The 13282-nt window shown below is 33.4% G+C and overlaps 1 protein-coding gene across 1 annotated transcript in view; it reads left to right on the top strand.

Moving 5' to 3' along the window:
• Positions 1–13282, top strand: part of LOC129220571 (uncharacterized) — an 85485-nt gene that overhangs the window by 13417 nt on the left and 58786 nt on the right. Inside the window, exons 3-6 of the mRNA XM_054855003.1 lie at positions 1783–1889; positions 3512–3664; positions 6861–7015; positions 9349–9467. Coding sequence (XP_054710978.1) covers positions 1783–1889; positions 3512–3664; positions 6861–7015; positions 9349–9467 — 534 coding nt within the window. The remainder of the gene's footprint in view (positions 1–1782; positions 1890–3511; positions 3665–6860; positions 7016–9348; positions 9468–13282) is intronic.

The following is a 13282-nucleotide window of genomic DNA, read 5'->3' as shown; positions in this document are numbered from 1 at the left end:
GCAAAACATCGCCTCTTGTAGCTCTGTATGAGTAGTTAAATACAGGAAAATTATCAATACCCATATTACAATGAAATAATTTCTAAATACGTTAAATACTTTATACTACCTATGGTATCATGCTTTAATTTTTTAAATTAATAGTACGACGACCAGGATAGTTTTTATGAAATAAAATTATTGCGAAACTTGAAAGGATACGAAAGTTTTATTATTTGAAAAAAAAGGGGGGAGCAAACAGGCATGAAAAATTTATAACAACTGCTTTAATACCCTGCTACATTATACAGCCGTGTGCAGGTAAACGGCAGTACCTGCACAAATGAGTTTTCGAGATATTTCAAGAAATACGCTTCGGATTCAATTCTAACAATCGGGAAATGTTGGAATTAGAAGTTTTTTTTTTCGAGCCTTTTTTCAGCGGAAACCAAATAAACGAGCTTGTACAATAAAGATGACGTACAATAGATGAAAAAATACAAAAAAAAAAAAAAAAAAAATGAAAAATTGCAGTTACTTCTCTTTACCTGCACACGACAGTATAGCTTGCATTCAAATTGTTAGTATCAATAGCCTAAGCTGAATTCATTTTAAAGTTAGTGTTTTAAAAAGGCTAATACCAACAAGCACTACAGGCGAATATTTTATTTCGCAAAGTACAATGTTCTGCATAATTGAGGCAGTGAGAAGCCAAAGGGATGTAAGTAGACATTTTCAAGTTTTGAGTAAAACGCGTATAAAAATTGCGTCCTAGGTAGATTTTTGATTAGGTCATTGATTTTTTTTATAAATCATGCTGTACAGCAGTACCTACTAGGTTTATTAGTACTATCTCCTGCCCCAAGACAGAGGAGGTGTTCACCTACTATTTGTACTGGTTATCTCCAAATTTTTAATTTTGCCACTTTCATCCCTTTGCTTCTCACTACCTCAATTTTCGACAACACGGGCAGAGTTTCCAACTAAAAGTTTTCTCAATTTACAAAGTATAACTTCTTGTGTGTTTGCTTCTTCTTCTTTATTCTTTTTTTTTACTCACCAATGGTTTGGTTTAACACTTTGAGGTCTATGTCCGAGCGTCACGTGGGTCGGGCTGCCGTTTTTGGTGAAGGGAACTAAGCCCGAGATTATCTCGGGGTCAGATTTTTCCTCTATTAGCTATAAAAGTACGAGTTCTATACGTTTCTAACCTTTTTAGATACTATCTACGAACCTTTTACTTTCAAAATATATATATTTATATATAGAGATGGCAGTACCAAACAGAAATAACTACATGAATCGTGATGGAATAGGGGTTTAAAATTCGAGTTTGCTTTGAAGTGTACCATACATAAGCAAATTTTATTAAATAATGTTAATTTTCAAATTAAACCTATTTTCAGATATTTGTTCAAGATATAGGTAAGTTTTCAATTTGATCTGGGTAAACTTTTATGGTTAAAAATTATATTTTCCTATGCAGAACTTTTCTTTTTAGTTTCAAACATGCTTTTTCCGACTATTTCTCACTAAATATTGATTTTTATTTCAGTCACATAGTTTCTTTATTACGGAAGAAAACATCTTAAAGTATGTAATACAGTAAAAATTACTAAAATTCACATCTAAGTATTTTTTAAAGAAATCATGCAAAGCGCCCAGAAACCCCAATCTGGTGGGAGATATGCGGTCGAAATAGCTGAGACCTGAAAGTGTTAAAAAATGACCTCCAAGTGTGGCATTAGAACTTCTTCCCATTTACCCCTTTACTCCTTTTAACACGACTTCAAACTATTCTAGGTTTTTCCGGAAAGAGTGGAGAAGAATGGACAGAGCAGCGGCGATTCGCAGTTCAAACAATGAGAAATTTAGGACTTGGAAAAGGATTGTGGGAGATTATGATTCAAGTAGGAACTTTTTTTTTTCTTTTTGTGTAAAACAGTTTTTATCTAAGATTCAAAGTTTTTAAACTTATTTATGAAGCTCCAAAATCCAAAAGTTACACACAGTAATTATTGGATGAAGATGATTCAGTCATCTATCAACAACTCATCTTTAATAATAATAAAGCTGAAAGTCTCTCTGTCCGGAGGATGTCTGGATGTCTGTGACGCGCATAGCGCCTAGACCGGTTGCCGATTTCCATGAAATTTGGTACAAAGTCAGTTTGTAGCATGGGGGTGTGCACCTCGAAGCAATTTTTCGAAAATTAGATTTATTCTTTTTCTATTTCAATTTTAAGAACATTTTCCGGAGCAAAATTATCATAAGATGGACGAGTAAATTACGAAATTATCATAACGTGAAATGGGAGAGCGAATGAACATAGCCAATTGGCGAGAAATTCGTCATCCATTATTTGTAAATATACAGGCGAACCGAATGACCTTTTAATTTTCAATTACGTGCAAAGCCGTGCGGGTATTACAAGTTTGTGTATAAAAACAGATACTAAATGTTGTTGTCTTGTGCCAACTAGGCTGGCAATTTGGATTTGGAATGTGATGCTTCACTTTTCAAACTATACCATAATTTGGTGTGAAATCCGACTTCCACAGTGCACACTTGTCATAAGGACCCGTTTATCGGGTAGGCAACCATTTACACAAAGAAAGTACAAGGACAGGAGAGAGAAAATACAACCAAGCCGGAGTAGGGATTCGAACCCGGGACCTCCCCTTCGCAGTCAGACTTCTCTAACCACTAGACATTACGGTTGGTCTCGAAGCCAGTTGTATTTTAGAATTGAGTTTCACTACACAAATAGGGAAAGGTTTATTGCGAATGATGTTAATAAAATTGATTTTGTCAGATTTTGCCCATTTTAGTTACTAATTAAAACACATACGACTTTAGTTCATAACCCAATAAGAAAGACAATGTTTGGTGAATAGTGAAAAACAAGTAAACCCTAGCCGAAGCAGATCGTAATGGGAGACCTATCTTTGACAGTTCCTAAAAACGTAGATATCTTAGAGAAGGAATTAAAATAGAGGAAGCAAGTCCAATCATTGGCTTAGCAAAAGTTGACCCAAAGACCCAAGTCACGTGACTCAACAATGACGAATGGTTGGCACGTTTTGCGTGAAACAAGCGAAAGAAACCTGATTTCTTCCTTTGCTTTGCTTTTAAATCCATCACGTGACTTGGGGGCTTGGTTTCATGAATGAAAGTCTTCACTGCCTCCATTTCATCTATTCTCAATGGTAAATACACATTTTTGTGACATGTTGTCAAACAAACTCGGAGAACTCTCTACAAATACAAGAACTGACTCACTGAATACAAAAAATATTGTTTTCTGTCCTCAGAAAACAAAATCGCTTATTAAGGTCTTGTCATATTTGTAAATAGACTTTTGAACTCAAAACCTAACTTTTGAAGAAGGAAAAAACACTTCAAGTGTATGACTAATTGTCAACGAATTTAAGAGCTTTGATTTTGAATAAAAGTAAAAATTTAGGATACACATTCAGTCATTCAATATTCCTCAATAAATTTTATATGTGAGTCTATTCTTTTACTGCAGGAATCTGCAAGTGATTTTGTGGAAGAAATAAGGAATTGGAATGGCAAACCGCATAACATCGAAGGACCTCTGCAAACCTCGCAAGCGATCAATAACATAGCTTTGCTATTTGGAAGACATTTAGATAGAGGGGAAGATAAGGCAGACATAGAAGTAAGTTGAGAACATTGCTTCATTGAACACTAAACAACCCCAATAAAATGTCATCGAGTTGTAGTATAAATAGGGTGTTCTGATATGATCTTCCATTAAAATTCCATTAAATCGCAATGCACAAGGCGCACGAACACATTGCTTTTGACATAGTCCCACAAAAAACTCATTTATTTAAATCAGGAAATATTGTCAGTCATCAGAAGCTCTTCTCATTGTCAAATCTCGTCCAATCCTGTGAAGAGGTAGGCCTGTTATTTTCAGACTAAACGCGACACATACAGAATCTCACTTGTAAGTAACCTCTTTTATTTTATATGTCACTCTCAGCTGTACTAATCTTCATTTCGCTCACTCATTTCAAAAACGTCATAAATCAAAAATTAGCAATTTTGAGTTATGTCTTTTTTTTTTTTTTTTTGAACTGCCACGAAAGAGTATCATATCTCTGCTAAACCTGCATTTTTATAACCCAATGTTTCTCCGTTAGAGAGCAAAAATGTCGTATTTGTATTTTCAAGTATTTTCGGAATGATTTTTTCAAGATTGCCTTTTCTTGGGTTGTGCTTGATCCACTAGGCATGAAACATCTGTGTCGTTTAGTGAAAGATGGTATTTTTTATCCCAAAAACAGTGTTGCACACAAAAAAGATCATTTTTCATTCTTATTTTTTAACCAAGAACGTACTATTTGCACTCAGGTTGGTATTGTCGGTATTGCAAGGAGAACAATAGAACAATTAGTAACAATGATGATATACTTTGAGATTTTTTCAAAAAATATCTTTGAAATTCCGTTCAAGAACATCATAAATAAAACGTAAGTTTTTAAAACATACATTTTTTCCACTTTTTCTTTGTGAAACGGAGAAGAAACATCACATTTTCTTAAAAAAAGACCTTATACGTAAGAAAAACTTCCATTAGTGTCTTGAAATATAGTTTTACTATGCATGATATTTTAATTTTAATTTTTTAAATCGCTCTCCTGAAAAATCATGCTTTTTAAGATAAGACGTTCTTGAAATTAGTGAGCGATTTGTTGTCCAAAAAGATTATCTAAATCTCTTTTCTCCTTTTCGTTCCAAAACTTTATTTTAAAAAAATATCTTATAAAATTTGTACCTATTTTTAGGCATAACAATATTAATGTGGTTGAAAGGTTAAAGTTATTAGAAAAAATTACGTGAGAAGCAGCAACAATCCTGGTTTTAGAAGTAGAGTACAACCTCGTTTTTCCGGACTAACCGGGAACAAAGGCAATCCGGATAAACCAAAATCTGGACACTCTGCTTAATAAGTAAAACGCATTCGTAAATAAGCAGGCTTATCTTTTATAACAGCAAAAAACGATGCTTTGTAACAAAGCTACTATAGGAAGGTTACTCGCAAACACATTATAATTTATGGTTCAGCTGCAGTGATGTCGGACTGACGCAACAAATTACGCTTTGTTGTTTATAAGACGACAATAATTTATTGCATGACCTATGCAGGAGTTAGAAAGGGTGTTCCAAAATTAACTCAGGATTTGAATTGGTCACAATTTTTGCCATAAATTGTAGACAGCCATGAAAAAAAATGGCAGCTGAGAGTTTAGGGTTAGTAAAAATGGAGTGCTATGCTACCATACAGCCAGTGAAACAATTCAATTACTGCATGAGGTATTTCCTGGTCGTATACATCGTGTGATTTAAAATCATTATATTTCTTCTTATGGGGTTGTTTGAAGTCAAAGATATATGTCAATAAACCCACAACCACCCGTACATTACTATGTTGCGATATCCAGCGCATATAACACTAACTGCTAGACCAGCCTCAACTTTAATTTATCCCCAGTTTCGCGGGCACTTAAAATTTCCTCCATCCTTTTACTATATTAAAAGGTATGATTAAAGAAGAAAAACAAGGGGGGACAAAATAAACTGTCGGTGAAACTGCGGAGATACCTCAACTTTCATTACTTTTGAAATAATTGTTCAATAACGAAAACGCGTTATTGTATCGTATAACGCTCCAGTTTTAAGAACCCTAAACTCTCAGCAGTCCAATTGTTCTTTTTTCAGGGTTGCTAACAATTTACTGGAAAAAATGGTGGCAATTCCAAATCTTGCGTTAATTTTTTGACACTATTTTCAATTAAACAAAATAAAGAGCGAATACTTGCCATTTATAATGTCATGGGGAAATACGGAAAAAGAAGTACGGTTGTTTTCATCGCTATGCCGAAGTATTTTATTGGTACAAAATGTCCTTATGTTTATTAATTTGGCTTTAAATTTTGCGGCAGTTGTTCTTAATTCCGAATAAAGATGATCGATTGTTTTGAAAGGGTTCAGAACATACTTTTTCATTGGCAAAATGCAACATAATCACGGGTAACATGAATCTGCTTCACGGGCCCATTATGACTTGTGGCGGTAGGTTGGGGACCATTCATCAAAAGAAAAATAAATATCATTTTTAAATATCTTGCTTATGCATTCGCTTCCGTTCTTCGTCGTACAAAAAGAATCCCCCCCTCGCCCCTCTTTATTTTTCTCTTTTGTTTATTATTATTAAGTTATTTAAAACAGCGTTTCTCAACCTTTTTTGACCCGTGAACTGGCAAAAGCGCTTGAAAAAATTCCAAAGAACAGTGATATTGTTTAAAAAATAAACCTTTTTAGAAAGAAATGCTAACAAATAACACTTTACTTGGTAATAAGGAACTTTCACAAAAATATTTAAATGTATTAACAAATAATTATAGTAACATAATCGTATTTAGTAAAAATAATCGTTTATGAGAAATCATGGAAAATTATGTGGATTAATCACAAAGTATTATGCTGTTTTATTTATTTTTTATTTTGGGTACAGTTTTGTTTTACCTGGATGAGCAAAAATCTCTGAGGACCGGAAAAAATTTTCTGCGACTGGTGCCGATCCGCCGATCTACCGGTTGAGAATCGATGATTTAAAATACTTACTCCCTAGTGAAAAACCAGATATAAAACATTTTATCGCAGAAAATTTGAATAAAACTGTCTTTTTATCCTGACACTGTGCATTGAAAAAGCAGGTAAAACTCCTTTAAACCCAGAAACACGTGTCTACATTAATCTACATATTTTATGCAATAAAACCTTTTACAACCTGTTTCACTTTTCAAGCAGTGCGGTATTCAATTCTTACTTAATCCCTGTTTCAGATAATTAAAAGCTGTTCAAGAACCCTGATGCAATATTTTTCTTCCGTGAGTGTGAACATCGCTCTTCCTTGGCTTGCAAATATCCTTACAGTGCTTAGAATATCTGGTTATCATAATTTTATGAAAATTTTAAGAGAGTTTGAAGCAATTTTCAGGTAAATGCTATTTTTCAATATATTTTGATGACACATTTTAGGGAGTTCGAAACAGTTTTCTAGTGCTATCTTATTCCGTTTCTATATGCACTTTTTACTCATTTTTTACCATCCAACTTTCAAAAAAAAATTTTTAATGAAAAAAAAAAGGATATAAGAAATCATGAAGTATTGTAAAAAATCTCTAAAAACAAAGTGAAGTCAGAAAATATAACTAATTAATGTATTTTGGAGCAAAAATAATATATCTGATAACATTTTGTTAACATTATATTTTTTTTCAATATTGTAACGTATTTTAAAAACTATTTAAAATATACTAAATAAAAATATAGAATGACGTATTTATAAATTCTGTGTTTGTACTTGATTTACGATTTCATCTAACTGCATTGCTCATCGGTTAAATATTGGAATATACTCGTTTGATACTTTTCATGTACATATAGATACAATCTGAGTAAAATCTTTAAGGCCGGTAAACTTTTTTGAGAAATTGGACATACCTTTAAGTCAGGATAAAAACATAATTTGAGTGATGGTTATTAACCTTAAATACAAGTAAAAAAGACAAAAAAGTTATTTGTAATTATTTCATTATGAGAAACTATTACAGGTCAACATTTGAACCTGAGTAAAGTCTTTAAGGCCAGCATAGAGAAAAGCACTGGAAAAAAAATAGAAACATTTAGAAGCTTGTGTAGGCGCCACTTCTTTGAATATTCTTGCTTTCAAGATAAAACAAGTTTTTGACAAAATTCGAGATCTGTTTTATACCATTGATCTTCTACAGTAGATTTCAGCTCTATTGATGAAGTAAAAAGTCTCCTATTTGCATACACTCGTCTTGCTAAGTCGCCCAATAAGATCTCGATTGGTTTGAGATCTGGAGACTTAGTTGGTCGTTTCAAAATTTCAACATCGTTTACTTGGAACCAATTTTTCGTACTGTTACTCGAATGGATAGATGCATTGTTTTGCTGATATTTCCAATTTTTTCCAGCAATAAACTCAGCATTTGATAAAAGATGACTTGCGAGGACATTTTGATATGCTTCTGAATTCATTTTACCTTTACAAACGCAAATGAGCTCATACCATTGAAAGCGAAGCACCCCCAAGTTGTGACCGAGCCCCCACCTAATTGGCTTAGGAAAATATTTACTTTATTTTTCGTAAATTATGCCAATAGTACTTCCATCCGTCTGGTCCATTCAAATTCCACTTCTTTTCATCATAAAAAATTGTTTGTATCCATTGGTTATCTTAGGTCGTGACTTTCTGTCTTAAGTTCAAACGCTCTATTTTTTGCCTATTCAATAACTGAGGTTTAACCAATTTTGCTGCATAAATAAAACTTTCACACCTTCTAATTGTGTTATGTATCGTCTTTTGACAAACATTTAAGTCTGTCATCTAAATAAGTTTCCTGGTTGAGTACTTTCCAGTTGATGTAAATTTGCAAACTCATCTTTCATCACTAGAGGTCGAAATTCTAGGTATTTTACCTGTGTTCTTTTTACAATAATTGTCTTAAAATTTATCTTAAAAATTTATTGACTACAGTCTTTGATCTTCCAATTTTATTTTCGCTACTCATGCCCGTAGAAGAAAAAGCTTCTGTCTGCCCTCTTTCATCATCAGTTAACCTCTTACCTTTCGACATCTTCACAAAGAGCACCAAAACTTTGAAGAAATTAATGAAAAAGTTACAAGTTGAAGGATTTCCACATTCTCATTAACTACTGCGGTATTTATTCCAGTATATGTACATTTAATTCTTAAGAAGTACTGGTGGCCTTAAAGTTGTTACTCAGGCTGAAATACTGACTTTGAATGTACCACTTTTATCCTGGTAGTTGCATACTTCAAAAAACCTGTCTATTGCGTTATTTCTTACAAATGAACATTAAAAATTAATAATTTAATAATATTAAAATTCTTTCAATTTCATTTTCGCGTTTATTCAATATTTTTTACTGGCCTTAAAGTTTTTACTCAGGCTGTATATACAGGGCTATAGTTGCAAAAAATCTCTGGGAAAACTGAATGAAAGGAAAAGTGGTTTGAAATCCATTTACATTATTTTCACAATAAAAAAACATATATTTCAGGAGACGACATCCTCCGAAATATTTCTAATACATGTATACAGGGAACGCCGGTAAATTGAAATAATCGGGTAAACTGAGCATAAAAATCATTTCTGAAAAAGTTATCCGAATATTGTAACTGTTGAATCGTCTTGAAATTAGTCTCATACGATGGGAAAAAAAATTAAGTAAAATGAATCTTGTTTCAGCCATCTGAAACCTTTTTCTGTTGTGTTTTAGTCGGGAAGTAGAAATGAGGATGAAAGCAAAAGACTCTCTTACCAAAGAAGACTTCATTGGCTGCTATCTCAGAGAAATGGAGAAGAAAAATAATGAAGGAAAACCCCACACATTTAATGGTTCGTAGAGTTGTTTTAAGGAACTTTTAAAAGTTTAACTGAGGCTGTGAGAAGCAAAATGATGCAAGTACCAAAATTAAAAATTTGAAGATAACCAGTACAAATGGTAGGTGAACCTCTCCTCTGATTTGGAGCAAGAAATAGTACTAGTAGCCCTGGTAGGTGCTTCTACACAGCATGATTTGGGGAACTTTTTAATGAAAGCTTACTTAGGATCTGAACTTTAAAACGTGTTTGACTCGAAACTTTAAAAAGTCCCAGGGGTGCCCATCCCCCCCAAGCTCAATGGCGCAAATCCCCCCCCCCCCCAAAATTGTCTCGCTTTCGAATTGCGTTAAACATAACAATTTTTAGAGTGTTTAATTTCCAGCCAAACTCACGGGGGGGGGGGGGGAGTAGCGCTAACAAATACCATTTGAACTGAAAGGTTGTTGGATTGTTGGACCCGCCTTGCCTTCCCTAATTTTAAAACGTGGACCTTGAGTAAACAAGTTTTGTGTACCCCTGAATTTTGCAACACCTTTTTTTTTTCTTCAAACGTATGAATAATTACAGGGACAACTTTCTGGCTTGGGATGGAGTCATTACTAGATGTATACAACATGAACCGTGAAACGGAAATTTATTGTCAATTAGATAGGGGGTCTGGGGAGTTTTTCCCCCAAAAAATTTTTTAAATTGTAATTTTAAAACTACAATTTTACATAATCTCTTGTGATGTTAGGAGAATAAAAGGTTTGGTGGCCCCTTCCCGGTAATTTTTTAAGATTGAAATTTTAAAAGCGCAATTGTAAATAGTCTACCGTTGTGTTAAGGAGGGCCAGGGGCGGCATTTCAGCATTTCGTTTGGGGGGTCGAGTTTCTTGAACATGAATTTCCTCAGTACGGTATAAAATACATATTGGTTAACAAGAACTGATAATTAACTGGTTATGTTAAGAATAATTACGTTTCTACAGAAAAATTAAAATTTTTGCGATCGAAGCTTTAAATTAATTTTGTTATAAGTTATCTCACATAATATCTCGGTACTAGTTTTATTTTTTAGTAAAGTTTTAATCTGCTATTTTTGGAGTCAGGAAGAACAGAAAATTTTGTAACTATACTTAATCAATATCCAATGACTTAATTTATTGCCAGTATAGCTAAAGAGGAAGGTCTTGCTTTGCCTCATTGCGCTTCGAAGGCAATTCTCTAACCTCCTGAGACACAAAAGTCAAAATTGGTTGACGTTCAGTTCTCCTACAACTTTCTGGTTGTGTACGGAGTTTTTTACACCGATGAAGAGGCTCCATTATTGTAGCCTTGAAATAGCTATATGCAGTATTTTCGTGTAAATTTGTGCTTTATTTACGTTGGTTTTTCGATTTAATCACGAAAGTCATCTTTCAAATTACTGACCTGATTGAAACAGTCAAAAAACAATGGAAGCAAGAAAGTTGTCAAAAAGCACATTTCCTTTAGATTCCTCTCTTTAAAATAACCAAGAAAGCTTTTTAAATGGGTTAGCATTTATTTTGTGTCATTAAAAAGTATAGTCACAATTCACAAAACAATTCCTCTTCCCTCATGCTATTACTTATAAGTGTAATATTTTCTTTTTCGCTTTCTATAACCGACCTACATAATATTGAACTTAAGACCAATAATAAATACATCTCATTAAATCCTGTCTCAATTTCTTGAGAAACGGAATTGATCAGTTTATTCAAAATATTGATGTAATATTTTGAATAAAACTTTATTTGGGTTTTGTCACCTCTTCTACATTGGCATACAGTAAAAACTGTAATGAAAAGTTCTGTCACAAAGTTCCACACCTGGTTCAAGTACGCATTAATGCGAAAATTACTAAGAGTTTCAATTGTCAATCCATGAATTAAGAATAGCGAATTAAAACTTTTATGATAGTATAAAGTAAACAAAAAATTCAAACAAAGGCATACATATTAAAATGACATCAATTTTTTTATCAATGAAAAGGTCGTTTTCAAGTAATTCTTGCAGGGGCTTTTATAACTCTTGAAGACCATCTTGTGTCACTCAGAGATTGTCAAGTAAAGAGCCTCAAGATACATTTGTTGATATGAAAGTATTTTTTGATGTGGGATGTTTTTCAAAAATAACATCTTTACAAAAAGTTTCCATGAAAGCATATGATACACCGAGTTGCTAAAATGTGTTTCTAGTACATGGCATCAATGAACACTTACCAGCTAAACATTAAGTTATAATATGAGCACAAAAAATTTAAAATGACATGGAATTTACGCGTAAAAATTGCGCAGTCTCTACACTGTACGGGCATCTCATACAAGATGCACCATCATAACATAAATTACTCAATTTTTAAGTATTTAACCCATGTGAAGAGATTACTTCTTTTAGTAACTTCGTTTAGGCAAACACTTATCCTCCATCAGTTTTTTCTGTTCTGAAATTCAGGCAAATGATTTTCTAAGTTATCTAAATTGAATTTTCCCATTTTTTTATTTTCTTAGTGAAAAATTTGGGGGTGCAACCGCCCCCTCTCGCACCCCCTATTTGCCGCCCCTGAGGAGGGCTTTCCTTTGTTTTCAAAATTATAGTTCTAAAAATGCAGTTTTAGACTATCTGTGGTAATGTTAAGGAAAGAAGAGATCCTAAGGCTCGCCCCTGGATTATTTTCAAAATTCAAGTCTTAAAAACGCTATCTATGGTTGGAGGACAAGCAGTTTTCTGAAATTGAAGTTCTAAAATCGCAATTGTAGCCGACCTTTGTGACGTTAACAAAAAGAGTTTTCGGAAGCTCTCTCAGAATTTTCTCGATATTGAAGCCTTAAAAACCAAATTTAAGACGATTTTTTAATAATGTTGACGAGAAAGGGGAGAAGGGAGAGGGCGCTCCACTTAAATTTCCGAACTTGTAGCTTTAGAAATGCAGTTTTGATATATCTTTATAATGTTAGTGGAAGGTGAATTTCGGTGCCATTCCCCCGGCAATTTTTTGAAATTGATACTCTAAAAACGCAATTCTACGCTTGTCTTTGATCGTGTTAAGGAAATAGGGGAGAATCAGGGGCTCTCTTCTATAAATTTTTCAAAATTGCATTACTAGAAACGCTGATTTTGACGACTCTTGATGATAAAGAGGCTGTCATTCTCGCGTTACAGTGGGGGCGCTCTCCTGGAAGTTTTCCAAAATTGAAGTCGCATAGCCAAAAAAAAGATGGATCACACACACCATGACAGATATTTTTCGGAAATCCTCAAAAATGGATTCAGCTATTCTGCACACATCGAAAATCAGAACTCGAGAATTTTAACGAATCAAATATCCTTCTATACATATCATATATGGAAGAAAGTAAATATGATTTACAAAAAATAATTTAACACCTTAAGAACAGACTCTTCTACTTCCATCAGCGAAAACCAATATCACTGCAAGTTTTAATAAAAATCATCTAATGATAAATTGAAACAATCAGTTTAAAAATGGTAGAGAAGATGGGAGTAAAATGAAATGAGAGAGAGAAAAAAATTCTTCATAAGCTTAAGCTAGTTAATGAAGAAAATATATTAATTGTCGATTGGAGGGACTTCAAAACTAGTTCTTAACGATTGTCAAGGTGCAAATGAATCAATGAAAGACTAAAGCATACTGGTCATAATTATTACAAATAATAAAACATTTTTGACCTCCCTCCCTCTCATCACTGTCACACGTATTCATCACGCAGAATTGTGCTACTTACAAAAAATTTATAAGATATTAAAAAGAAATCAAATCTTCTGATCCACCTTTGAAATGGACACCAACTCCATGCCGTCAT

This window comes from Uloborus diversus, chromosome 4, assembly GCF_026930045.1.
Source record: "Uloborus diversus isolate 005 chromosome 4, Udiv.v.3.1, whole genome shotgun sequence".
NCBI lineage: Eukaryota > Metazoa > Arthropoda > Arachnida > Araneae > Uloboridae > Uloborus > Uloborus diversus.
Note: the sequence above shows the minus strand (reverse complement) of the source record. Positions and strands in the feature narration are given on the sequence as shown.